Source organism: Vombatus ursinus, unplaced genomic scaffold (assembly GCF_900497805.2).
Source record: "Vombatus ursinus unplaced genomic scaffold, bare-nosed wombat genome assembly UNPS02006779.1, whole genome shotgun sequence".
NCBI lineage: Eukaryota > Metazoa > Chordata > Mammalia > Diprotodontia > Vombatidae > Vombatus > Vombatus ursinus.
The window spans coordinates 6726019-6740445 of NW_020946557.1; the positions used below are offsets into that span (position 1 = coordinate 6726019).

Genomic DNA, 14427 nt, shown 5'->3' on the forward strand with positions numbered 1-14427 from the left:
ATATGGGAAAATAACAGAACTACTCCTAGAATATTCTGCAACTGAAAATGCTCCATTAAAAATTACCTATGTTATTAAGAACCTAATGCTACAAATAAAAAAGCCTGTTTGCCTTGTAAGAATGCTGCCTAATAATACCCTAGGCTCTCCTTTCCCACATGAAGTTTCCTTGCTTTCACACAGAGGAAGATTATAAATCAAACTACAGTGATCACTGACCCCTTTGCAGATACAGCAAAGTAAAGAACTGGGGCAAACTTTGATTCCACAGCCAGCAGTTGGACTTAATGGGTGATTTCAGAAAAACCTGGAAAGACTTACATGAACTGATGTTAGAACCAAAAGAATGCTGTACACAGTAACAGCAATGTTGTACAATGATCGACTTTGATAGACTTAGCTCTTCTTAGCAATACAGTGATCTAAGACAATTCCAAAAGACTCATGATGGAAAATGCTACCCACATCCAGAGAAAGAACTATGGAATCTGAATGAAGATTGAAGCATACTATTTGCTCTTTTTTGTTCGTTTGTTTTTTTGTTTTTTCTTTCTCATGATTTTTCCCTTTTGTTCTGATTCTTCTTTCATAACATTGCTTGCCATCTTGGGGGGGAGGGAGGGGAAAGAGAAAAAAAAATTGGAGCTCAAAATCTTATAAAAGTGATGCTGAAAACTATCTTTACAGATAGTTGGAAAAAATAAAATACTATTAAGTGGGAAAAAACCCAAATGGAGTCATGAAGAGTTGACTACAACTGAAAAATGACAACAACAAAAACAAAAACGAACCTTAATGTCATCAGAGATCATAGAAGAAATTCAATAAGACTGAGGGCTTGGGAATCCTTTGTAATATTTTAATGACCTTGAAACAAGAAAGGAAAGGAAGGAGGAAAAGGATACTCTAGAGGAAAAGTGGGTAGTTATATATCTTATATGTACAACCTATTTTTTTGGCATATTTTCTCCACTCATCTTTCAGCAGTACACATACTGGCTCACTTATTTTAAAAATGTGTAGAATTCTTGGAAGAAGCTGCAAGTAAGCTCTTCAAACTTACAGAGATGCATAATATCAAGATTTTTTTAAAAATTTCTTGCCAGGAGATTGAAACGTACCAAGTATACGTGCTCCTACTTATTTAGACTGGAAACGTGTTTCAGGCTACAGATAACAGAGCCTGAAAATGAGGTAATTTTCTACTCTATCTTCCTTCATGAAAGGGCTGGCAAAGATATTGAGGACTATATTTTCATTTATGAAACAAGAAAGTAAATTGCAACCATCTTAATTTTTTAAAAAATTATGCTGTCCTATGCAAATTACATTTCAACTATAGTTTTTTTTAGGCAATTGGGGTTAAGTGACTTGTCCAGGGTCATACAGCTAGTAAGTGTCAAGTGTTTGGTTTGAAGCCGGATTTGAACTCAGGTCCTCCTGCATCCAGGGTCAGTGCTCTATCCACTGTGCCACCTAGCTGCCCTCAAATATAGTTCTTTTTGTTGACTTTACCTCCCTACCTATTGGGATTATGAATTTATGAGAGATGAGAAAATAACCCTAGTATCAAGGGTGTATGTGTATACATGCTTAAGCACATAGAAAGTAGTGGTGTTTTTCCTCTTTATGCTCTGATGTCAGCCCCTTCTCCCCCTTTTTTTGTTTGGGATGTATAGTCTGGATTCTTCACAAATAACTCTATACAGGAAACTCACTCCTTTGTAAATTTTCATATAAGGATAATAAATCGAATAGCTTACATGTTTGTTTTAAGTTAGTGTTGCCTCGCTGTTTTAAATTAAACATAAATTGAAATTTAATTTAATTTAAATACATTTTCTCTACTGGTCTGGAGTAGGAAAAATGCGCTTGAGAAAGTATGAAATTAAGATGTTCTATTTTGCACTGATTTTTTTCAAGTTAACATTTTATGAAATCTTTGTGTGTTGAAGTTTATCAGTGATTTAAGATTAGCAATAACAATGCTGAAAAATGTGTTTTATGAAGCAGAGAATGAAAACATTTTGCAAGAGCTTGTCAGTAAGGCAAAGCAATACTTACTGTCAAAGGATCGACTGTTGGCTATCTCTGTTCCTTTGAATCACCTCTCACTTGGTGTCAACGATGGGACAATATATTTTCAATCTAAAGTAAGAAGCATAAAAAGAATGTTTTTTATTCCCTAGAGCAAGTAAGCTAAAAAATGCATGGCAGTGATAATAGATATCTATCTATATATCTATATCTAATTTTATCTTTTTCATTTTTTGTGTTCAGTGAATGTCTGATTCTTGAATTCTTTCCGCTGTTTTGGGAAATGATTGTGTCAAAATTGGTTCTAAATGATAGTATTGGTTATTATGAAAATTCGGTTCTGCCAAACCAAAAATAAAAAATAAAAAAGTAATATACCCATTTTTCTTTTGAAGGTACATACAGATGGGAGACAAAATACAAGTTAAGTAATCAGTGAGATAAGCTACTTTTTAAAAATAAAATCATTTTTCATTAAAAACTTTTCCTATTAATTTTCTGAATCTTACTTTAATCAAGAACTGTCTTCTATATGACTATGACCATAAGCAAATCATATAATCTCCCAATGCTGCACTTCTCCCTTCCTTCAAATACTCCATGGCTATGAATTACAGTTATTTTCTGATATGCAGTGGTGGAGGGATATTCCCTACAGGTGAAATCACAGATTGAAACCCCACTTCCTTCTAACAGATACAATATCTGTAATACTTTAGTTGAAATCTTAGTCATTCTAGGATCCTGTTTTTCAATTTAATGTTTAAGATACTGTGCTTAAAAAAATAATCTTCTTGATATTAATTTCTTGGCCTATTTACAGTTTCTGTTTATCCTGAAAATTATTAATGATAATCCCCAAGGGGAGCAATCTGAAATCGTGCCGTTTTACATGGAGATGTTTTGCTAGCGTTAGAAATAGAGCCCCTTGGACCCCCTCAGCAGGGTTGGGAAGTTAGCCCGGTTGCTTTCCCAGTTGCAATGCCCGGTGGAGTCTCTCTCTCAATAACTAAACTAAGTCTGGAGTTAAAGAAGAATCGTTTATTACGGTTCTTACAAGAAGGAGGTGCGCCCCCTGGTGGGAAAGGCATGCCATACAGAAGCGAGAGTCAGCATTTATACTGTTATCGCGACCTTGCTCCTCCCATCAGAGCTAGGATTGGTCCTAGCCTTTCTGGGTTATAATCTTCCATACACGTCCATCTCATGTTGCTCCTTGATATGTTATCCCACTTGGATCATGTGTCCCATGTTAAAAAATGGTGGAAGTCTCCACCCTCAGAGTGTGTCAGTTAATATTGAATAAGCTTATTAAGCAAGCACAGTGAAGAAAAGCCTTTGCCCCGTCCTGGACCCCCACAGATTGCAACCGGTTTAGCCTCCAGGGCTCTTTCTTAAGGAACTAGTTGTTTTGCAGAATGTTTGGGGCAGTTTCTTATTGGCTGAGGGACTATCCACAAGATCTTGAAAGTCCTCCTCAGAATTCCCTTGTTCTGCTGTGGAAGCCTAACTTCTAATCCTTTCCCACACTAGTGCCCATAACAAAATATTTTCTTGGCAGAATGACCATGGTTTGGACATGGTTCTGAATTAATTCTCTTGCTTGGTTCAGAAAAGACTATAATGAATCTCTACTATGAATACGTTCTTTCTCTGTCTTATTACCGTAAGTCTTCTTCCTTCCCTCCGCCCCAGCAGTATCTCAAGTACCCTGTGGCCTGGAACACCTGGCTCAATTTCCATACACAGACATATAGAAAGGATGGTAGAAGTTAAGCCTAATTGGATTGAATTGTCCAGAAAATTACCTCAAATTTTGGCAAGTAAATAATAAAGAATTCACCCTCCCCAACTGCTCCACTTAGACACCCGCTGGCTGGCCCCCTGAAACAAATCTACCCTGATGTTCTAACTAGGTAATTACTGTATCTCTGCCTGGAATTGTCATATCAGGGGATGGCCCAGGTACACTGCCCACTCTACTATCAGCTCACCTTCCAGACTGCTCCATATGCATACCTGCTGCCTGGTGCCCAGGGAACGAAAATTTGCTTGAAACTGGTGAATCTTCTCTCCAGTTCCTTGTTTCTAATCCTATAATAGATGTTGTTCCGCCAAGTATCAGCATTGGATTAGCCCCATTATTTGCTACTTTTGCTCCTACTCACTTGCTGCTAAAGGAAAATGGAGAAAATCATGAAACCAAGCTGACTGGGTCCACTATAAAGAAGATGATGATGACAATGATGATGATGATGATAGCTAACATTTATATAGCACTGACTATGTGCCAGGCATTGTGCTAAGCACTTTACAATTATTATCACACTTGATCTTCACAACATTCCTGGGAAATAGGTGATATTAACCCCATTTTACAAATTAAGAAACTGAGGCAGAGACTAAGTGACTTGCTCGGGTTCATACAGCTAAGGAATTCATTACTCAATGGTTAACATATTTTGGTTCCTCCACCCCTCAACAACCTACTCCAGATCTTCTCATCCCTTCTACTCTGCTCTCTAGAACGCCTGCTTGAGAGGTAATAAACTTGCTTTCATCTAAACCTTTACCTTTCACGTCTTCCCTCTTCTTGAAGTCTCAGAGACCTAGTTCCCTCCATATGGCACTGTATCCCTTCCCCCACTTCCCATCTCAACCTCAACCTCACTGGTTATGGTGGAGAAGTCAGAATACTCTTTGCTCTCCTTTGCCACTTGTAGAGACTCTCCCTCTGCCATCACCCAACAACCTCCTCTTCATTTGAGGATCATTCAATCCATATTTATCACCCAATTAAGATTTTGGCAGCTGTTGTTAGATACTGGTGTCACTTTTTTTCCTTTCCTTAATGAGTTCAGTGACTGACTAATGGTCTTTCTCTCCTGCTTTTATATTAAGGTACTTCAAGATACACACACCTTAACTTCTCACTTCCTCATTTTATTTATTTTCCATGAACTTCTGCCATTATCCCCAAGTGCTCCACTTCTGTGTTCATGAACTCTGAAGTTCCCTTATTTGTTGCCATTCCACCTCTCCCTTTTCCCTGAAATCCCTAACCCTGTTCTTCATCCTCACCATGACCTCCAATGTCTCCACCTCTCAGTTATTTCTCAGGCCATTACCACTGGACGGGCTATGCTCTCCTCCCTTCTACATCTTGACCTCTTGGTGAACCAGTTCAGCCCTACCTTGTCCTCATCTCTATAGTCCCTTGTTCCCTAATCTTATAACAAATGTTGCTCTAAGTCTCAGCCTTGGATTACTCCCGCTATGTGCTGACTTTGCCCCTACTCAACTTGCTGCTAAAGAAAGCTAGAGAAAATCACAAAGCCAAGCTGACTGGGTCCATTACAAATTTGTTAATAATAATTATAATAAGCTAAGATTTATATAGCACTTAACTCCGTGCTAGCCATTGTGCTAAGCACTCTACAGTTATCTTACTTGATATTCACAACAATCTTGGGAGGTAGGTGATATTATCTCCATTTTACAGATGAGAAAACTGAGGCAGACAGAAATTAAATGACTTGCATAGGCTCACACAGCAAAATAAGTGTCTGAGACCATATTTGAGCTCAGTTCTTCCTGATTCCAGGCCTGGAACTCTCTCCACTGGACCACCAGGATGCCCCAATTATTATATAATTTGAACTGGGCCCTTGATGCATCAAGACAATCCTTTTATATACCCCTAACTGATTCACTATCCCACTCACCACAAATATTAATCCAAACCTTGAAATTCCTCCTCAAACCTCCCAAGTCCCACACCCTCCATGCACCCTCTAAGCTGAGAACATTACCCTATATTTCACTGGAAAGATCAAGGTTATTTGCTGAGAGCTCCCCCTTTCTCCCTCCTCATCTCACATCACTAAAAAGCCTTCTGCCACTCTCTTCTTTACCCATCTCATATGAAGAGGTGGCTCTTTTCCTTGCCTAAGTAAATCCCCTCTACATGTGCAAGTGATCCCATTCTATCTCATCTCTTCTAGCAGATTGTCCCCTCCATCATTCCCATTCTTTTTTCTTAAATGTTTTTATTTATATATTCTGTTCTTATATCACTGTAGTATCATATTTATCCCTTGCCATATGCCTCCCATGATATATATATACATATGTATTCTTTTTAGAGAGGAAAAAAATGTCAGCACAACTGATTAGTATACTGAAAAAGTCCAAAAACATTTACAATGTGTTAACACTTGTGAACTTCCCACCTCCACAAAGGGAGTGTCTTATATCTTCATTCAAATCCCACTTGATCTTTATAATTGTGTTACATTTACTTTTGATTTTTTTGGCGTCTTGTTCTTTCCATTTACATTGTTGTGGTTACTGCGTATACTGTTTTCTTGGCTCTGCTTACTTCACTCTGCACCGGCTATTAATAGATCTTTCCGAGTTTCTCTGAATTCATCACATAATTATTTCTTACAGTGCAGCAGTACTCCATTACATCCATATACCATGATTTGTTTAGCTACGCCCCTTAGCTAGGCATCTAATTTTGTTTCCAATTCTTAGCTATCACATTTTGGAGTATATAGGGACTTTCTTCTTATCAATGGCCTTCTTAGGGTATAAACCCAGCAATGGAATCTCTGGTTCAAGTCAAGTCCCTGGTTCATTTTTAGTCACTGTATTTGCATAATTTCAGATTGCTTTCCAAAATGGTGTTAGTTTCCAAAATAGTAAACCAAGTTTAAATTTTTATTAGGGAACCCCAAAGTGGACAAAACTGGCACAAAAAGAACTAAGAATATTTAAAAGCTCCCATAAAGGTTAAAGGATAACCATTCTGAAAGCCTAAGGAATCTCAACCATAAGCCAGTGAAGGGAAGCCACCAGCAGTCCTTTGTAAATAAGTTACATGTTTAATTTGGGTATGAGAGTTTACATATGGTCTAAACTCGAACTTAAGTTCAGATTTAGTTATTCCCATTCTAATTTCAGCACTTCATTCTTTAATCTGATACTAAGAACACACTATACCACTTTCTGACCCATGTGATTTTAAATAACATTATTTAATAGAGAAGCAGTCATTTCCTTTGAAAATTAGACCATAAAGATGTCCCCTAATATCCTTCCTATTTAATATAGTGCTAATAGTGCTGTTATGCTTTTACTGATCATCAAATAGAACGAGTATTGTAATATTAAGGTCATCTTAAGTGAACAGTAGGAAGGAGGCAGCTGTGGTGGATCTAATAAGAATATGGAGCCCTCAAAGCTATTAAGAAGGCTGACAAATGCTATTAGAAAGTTGAGAGAATGAGAAGATATTTAGTAAAGATTACACACATATACACACAATGTATGTATGTATGTATATTTAAAATGCCAGGGACTATCTTCTAGTGCTTGGATACCAATGGCATTGGTGAGCTCTCCATTGGTTATTCTTTAATATTATATGATAGTCAAATATGAGTGACACAAAGCTAGGGGAGAAATGAAGATTCCATTAACAATAGAGGGAAATAATTACTTGGGCTAGATTGAATCTACAAATTACTTAACTAAAAAACTGAAATACTACACCCTGCTTTAGGAGGGGTTAGGGTAGGGAGACTGACTTGTAAGATAATACTCCCCAAGTTAATGTAAGTTCTGGGCAAAAAAATGTGCATTTTCTTAGAACTTGTTAAGCAGAGCGGTAAGGGAAACAAGAGTCCTGGGCTTGGAGTCAATTAGATCTCAATTCCAATCCCATCTCTAGCATCCTTTGTTTTTGAAGACCAATGGTATCTTGAACGAGTGGTGTCCTGTGCATGAATTAGATTTGTGAAGCCTTTGCAAGAATCATAAAGCATCAGCCTCACTCTCTTCTGGTCATGAAAGTCCAGTGGCAAAACAAAAGTCAGGACAGACAACAGTCCAAGGTGCAGTGAATAACCTTGGTGTCTTCAATGTCTTACTACCCTCTAAGTACCCCACAGCACCTGCTTCAATCACCTTCACGGCTGTTCAAATAAATTGTCCTCATCCTCTCATTCTGCCAGAAGTCTTCACATGCTTGGAGTAGGCATTCCCCAACTAACCAACAGTTTTAAAGCCTATCAGATACCCTCAACCTCATTTAGCCCACCTAACAAAACATTTTACCTCAACGTGGCCACTGCATGTTACAGCTTCTTGGAGCCACAGGTGAGAGCTGGGTGACAAGTGGACACCAAAGCTGGGTAAACAGCCCTGAAAACGCCTTGGCAAGCCCCCACACCAGTGGCCAGTCCTCTCTCAAAATGTATGGATATAAGCAAGTCACTGAAGTTCTCCAAACCTGTTTTCTCATTTGTAAAATTTGTATGCTTGTATAGTACCTACCTCAGAAGAGGAATGACAGGCTCAAATGAGATAATACTCTGAACTCAAAACCATTACACTCCATTTATTATGGGATTTCATCTAGTATCAGACTTGTGATTTCACACTCCTTTTGAGGAACTTCCTCTACCAAAGAAGATTGTCACCATCTCTGCAACTCTGCAACTTACAGTACTATGAAATTGAGTGGGGCAGAAAGGTTGAGTAACACAGCCAGTAGTCACACAGTATGTTAGAATTGGAACTTGAACCTAGACCTCTTGACTTCAAGGTTTGCTCTCTATCCACTGGCTGGTAAACTACAACCAAAGGGCTAACTCTGGTCTGCTGTTTCTGTATGGCCTGTGAACTAAAAATGGTTTTGACATTTTATTAAAAACCATTCTTAGTTCACAGGCTGTACAAAAACAGGCTGTGGGCCATGGTTTGCTGATTTCTGCACTACACTGTACTGCCTCTCACATAAGCAAATACATATTGGTATAATTGCATTATATATGAGAACTAATTTTTAAGGGGATGATAATTGGCTTGTTCTTCCAGATATTAAAACATATAATTATAGATTTCTATGCAACCTGTTGGATTATACAGAGGAAGTGAGCAAGGGAACAGAACAGATTCCAGAAATAGATTAATAATATAAAAATTCAAGACATGACAAACTGGAATAGGGAGGCAAATCATTCTTTAATATAGTTGGAAAAACTGGACCACAGCGTGAAGAATTAACTTGGAACCCTATTATAACAAATTCAAGGTGGGTCAAAGAGTTAAACAAAAACATGTATACATATAAACACCAGAAAACAGAATAACATTTTTATCAACCATGAAGGAAGGTGCAAAATGCAGCCTTAAAAGTTACCAAACATGGTCTATCACTTTCTTATAATATCATAAAAGATTCTACAACATATTACATAAATAACTGTTCCATTAATCCACTGAACGTCTACATTAATGAAGTAAAAAAATGCAGAGACAACTGCTCAGTAGGAAACTACTTCTGTTAGAGACGCGAATGGCTGTCACTTTTATTTGCTGTAGCAGTTATCTACCACTATACATATATATATAAACTTGCTCCTCTACAAGACAGGGGTTACCAGAACAGTTGACAAACTAAAATGCATGCAAAAAAAAAGCTTTACAGCATATATCCTCAAATCTCCTTATAGTTGAGTTGGTTCTTACCATAAAGCAACAGTTAAATTCTCATATTGACAAGGAAAGACCTGGAATAAAAGTGGGAATTATAGAGGCTCAACTATTTAGTCCATTAATCCCAAAACTGTTCTACAACCAGTCTTCTCTCACCTATTGCCTTCTACTTATTAGTGTGTAAGTGTCTAGAAAATCGTCTATCAAAATAAACAGTGTTACAGAGAGGAAAGGGATGAGTTCAAACCACACAACAGAAAAATAGTGAATTGTAAATACAGTCAATTTCCATATTAACAATCTATATTGTCCTCAACCCAAAGGATGGAATGTGGGCCATTTATCAAAGGGAGGACAACAGTGAATTTGCAGGCAGGAGCCTCTTATTTCTCCAGGAGTGATTCTAGCTGTTCCTGCAAGGAACTGAGCTGTTGTTTCTCTCGTTCTTCCTGCTGTTTGAGCTCAACCAACACAGCCTGAAGACGAGTCTTGAGTGCCAGATTTTCTACTTTGATGATAAGGTCTTCCTGTCTTTTTGCTCTCCCTTGAGTCTCTTGGAGTTTTCCTTTCATTATATCAATCTGCTTCTGAATTGCCAGGACCATCTGATTTGTTTCCTCATTTTCTTGGCGCTGTTCATCAGATTCATCAAGCTTGTCTTGTAGCTGCCTGTCTAGGTCTTCCTCAGTGTCAATGATGTTTATATCTTCATCATCATGAGGATCTCTCTCATCTTCCTCTTCACTACTGCTGCTAATGTCATTAAATATCTCCCGAAGCTCATCATGTTCTGAGGAGCCATGGCCCTGCTTATGGCCACTCATTCCTGGAGAGGAAATATCTAGGCCTGCTAGGGAAACCTGGTTATCCACTTCCTTTGTTTCATCTTCTGCAATTACCTCCCATCGGGTACTGACAGCTTCTGCATCTGTACTGAGAAGCCTTTTTACTTCTTTTTCTACATCTGGTGATTCAATGTACTTCTTCTTGGCTGTCTTACGGAACCTTCTCTTTCTGACATTCTTTAGCGGCAGAGTGATACCATGGTTCCAGATGAATTTCCTCTCCCTGTCCTTATCTTTCTTCTTACTTGCTTTTGGATCAGTAGTGGCAACTGGTTCTTCCGGAGGTGGGTAAAGATCCCCATCCACACTGCACACAAGCATCTGGCAGATATCTGCTGTCTTGTAAAAAGTTTTTTTATCTATGGTTTTCAAGGATTCGGTAATGCAGGGCAGGTCAACCACCTTAGCAGCTAAGGGGGCATGGTCCACCCGGACAATTCCATGCCGTCCATCTGCATGTAATTCAATGGTCAATTTATCTTTCAGGTTGACACTTCCAGACTGTATTGACCTTCTCACAGTGGAAGCATAATCTGGAGGTAGACGTAATATGAACTGGCTTTCCAACTCATGGGGAGCATCTTCTTTGTTCTTGCTCATCTTTTGTTTTGTACAAGTCATTTCCTCTTGCCGTGACTCACAGTAAATGACTATGTCATTCAAAATCTAAAAATAAAGGAAAAAAAAACATGCAAAATACAATATATGAGAAATTTAAAAAAAAACAACACACCATAGCTTGAGCACATTAACAAATCAAACCCTTAAATAATACTTTTGCTATTAAGGTTTTGCCAGAATAATCCTAATTCAATACTTCCTAGTACTGAATTCAATACTTCCTAGTAGAACTTCTAAAGTATTCTCTCCAGTGTTATGCATTTTAGTTTTTAACAGGCAGAAGAAATGGAATTGAAATAAAAATAAGTACTTATGATCATCTTTGGTAAGAGGTGAGGCTTCTGATAATGAAATGAAGTTTTATTTCACTGAGAATTTAATTTAGCAAGATCCTTTCCAGAACGTCCAGTAAAAGACTGGTTTCAAAATATTTCAAACTAATGAACTGCATACATACATAATACAAATAGTATTATGTATGTATGTATTTTTTTAATCAGTACTTTTGTGTAGGATTAAATAAATACAAGTTCCCCTAACAAAGCAAAACCACTGATAGACACAGAAGTCTGTACCTCCTTAAGAACTCCCACTTAGTTTGTGCTGTACCCTAGGCTCTGAGCTTAGGCCCCAACCCACTCCTCTGGCTTATTTTTAGGACACAATGGAGGCTGCAGAGGAAAACCAAAAAACAATCAACAAAAACAAACCTCTATCACAAATCTTTACCACTTACCACACTGAAGACTAATGCCCGTCTCAGCCCAATCTCTTCCCTTCCCCTAGCCCAGGATTTATGGGAAGAGATAGACTTGCACAAAATGAGAGGTAGAGTGTGATCTACATTGATGAAAGGTATATAATCCCTTCACAAAAGACACTATAGACCAATTGAAGTTCTGAAATATGTGAAGAGGATATTTCAGTAGGTAATAATATACTATTATACAACATATTTTAGTATATACATTTCACTTTTGTACATGAAATGCAATAAACATGAAAAGGAAAGCAATGGTATGGGAAAATTTCTTTAATAAATGCTAGTAATCTAAACTATACAGATAAAACATTTATAAAAACACATAATATACTTCAAATATCTGTAATGTCATCAGTGTGGGTACCCTCTGTACTGATGCTGATTTTAAGCCCTTTATTAATTAGGGGATGGTCCTTGAGAATTGCTGCAGTCAAAAACTCAGGACTAGCTTTTTGAAATTTAGCTAGGTCGGTCCCTGAACAATGCAGGACTGAACTAGACATCTTTCCAGCTTCATACACTTTGCCAGAGCTTATGTTATATTGGCATAGATTTGGCAATAAAGCATCAGAGTAAGTTTAAGGACGCAGGTAAATAGATCGATGTAAAATATAAATACATAATCTTATGGAAAATACAAACATAAAGCACTGATTAAAAAAATACATTTACCAACATACAGATTACATTTAATAGGCAAAGCAGTAGTAGTATATAATAGGGACATTTCAGGAAATCATCAAACACAAAAAGGCATCACCTACCTCACTGACAATTCAAAGAAAGTAAATTACCAGTACATAGTAGACAGACAGGATGACTTCAGGATAGACCTAGATTCAAAGTCTAACTTCTAGACTTACCAGTTGTGTAGTTGCCCCAGGCAAATCACAACCTGGCTAAGCCTCAATGTTCTCACCTATAAAATAAGGAAATAACTTATGAAAGGCACTTTTTAACTTAAAATGTTATGCAAATATAAGCTATGATTAGTATACTAGACCTGTAAAAAAGAAACATGATAAAAACTTAGGGCAGGGGTGTAGAAAAATAGTTATTTTTGTTCGCTGTTAACCATAAACTATTCATTTCTGGAGAGCAATCACCTAATAGAGACTTCAAAATTGTTCAAAATACTTTGACCTAGTAAATCCAAATTGAGGACTATACTACCAAGGAAATATGACACATAAAATAATTTTTACAAAGATGCTCAGACATGTGCTATTTAAAGAGTAGAAAACTGGAAACAACTTGACTTTCCAATAGAGTATGGATAAACAATGAAATTACTGCAGAGCTATTAGAAACAATATGTGTACATTATGTTAATATATGAAAAGTTCATCCTAAAGGAAATAAAACTACTTCATTTTTGTCTTTTAAGTTTCAAGACCCCACAGCGCCTGACCCCAAAGGAAATGCTTAGTAGATGCTTACTGAATAATTAAAGACAAACTAGTATAAAATAATTACTGTTTTGTGTGCGTGTGTGTGTATATATATACGTATATATACACACATACACACACACACTTTATAAGTGGTGTTGTGAGTCCCAAGGACACAGATATACTACAATCTTATATTAAAAATATGAGTTCTGGGTCTTGGGACCAAGTGATCTGAAAAAAAAAAAAAAGAAAACAAACATTTCTTCTATCATTCTGTGTTCAACTCTGATAAATTTTTTGAATAGTAAAAGACTGGCAAACCTCCACCTCCTGCCGCAGCACTCACCGCCTTCCGGGCCCTTCCTAATTATGTGCGACAGTTTATTCAAAAGCAAAGATTCCATCTTAACAGTGGATCCCAACCAATGATTGTAGATAACAGTGCCTGGTACACAGTAGGCTTAGTGATAGGTTCTTACCTATAAATTGAGTGTATTTTTTCATCAAGCCTCACTAGCTTTCCTTCAAGGCTCAGCTTTAGTACTACATAAAACAACGTAGCCCGTACAGTCCAAAGAACTAGGATAATCTTTTTTTTTTAAAAAGATCTGGATTCAAGTCCCAGCGTCGCCACATAGGAGCAGCCTCTTCTTTGGTGAGTAAAACAATCTCTCCAGCGCTGCTTCCTCCAAAAACAGGGGATAGTAACAAATCATTAACACGCTCCACCTCCCACCCTCAGGGCCAAGTAGGGAGAAAAATACTTTACACTACCTGTCTGAGATTGCTCTCAGGATCAAATGAGACGCGTCAGTGCCACCTTTGAAAGAGGAGCCTCATTCCCTGGAAGAATCCAGCTTACGTCAGGAAAGATTACGAACGGGCGCCACGATAGACCCCGGCGCAGCTGGGTCGGCTACGCGCAGGTGTGCGGCGGGATGGAGGCGCGTCTCCAACAGCCCAAAGAGCGCGAGAGTTCTGAGGTCACGTGAAACGGAAGAGCCCCCCCCCCCGGGAAACATCGACGCTCCCATCGCACCCCAACTCCACCACCGACCCTTAATGAGTCTCGTTCTACGCCGCCGCCCCCTCCCCGTCCCTGTTTCCACGCCTGTAAAACGACAATTTTTAGACGATTAAGAAAATCCCTTCCAGCTCCCTAAAACACTAACCTCAAATGAGCAGGAGACACGAACAACCCAAGCACCGCTCTTCGCCCCTGGATCTGAGGATTTAGCAACCGGAAGTTGGGGGGAGGGTG

General features: G+C 38.2%; 1 protein-coding gene across 6 annotated transcripts; it reads right to left on the bottom strand.

The window, feature by feature from the left end:
- Positions 1-9050: 9050 nt before the first annotated feature.
- TAF7 (TATA-box binding protein associated factor 7) lies at positions 9051-14427 on the bottom strand. 6 transcript variants are annotated; one of them, XM_027848559.1, is made up of 5 exons: positions 14339-14424; positions 13941-14009; positions 13646-13848; positions 12636-12691; positions 9051-11054 (listed from the first exon to the last, which is right to left on the bottom strand). In XM_027848559.1, exon 5 carries the CDS (start codon positions 11007-11009, stop codon positions 9927-9929), a length of 1083 nt encoding a protein of 360 aa, XP_027704360.1. In that variant the 5' UTR covers positions 11010-11054; positions 12636-12691; positions 13646-13848; positions 13941-14009; positions 14339-14424; the 3' UTR covers positions 9051-9926. The 6 variants fall into 6 exon arrangements, with proteins under 6 accessions (XP_027704360.1, XP_027704357.1, XP_027704358.1 ...); XM_027848556.1 differs by having other exon boundaries at positions 13646-13852; XM_027848557.1 differs by lacking the exon at positions 13646-13848.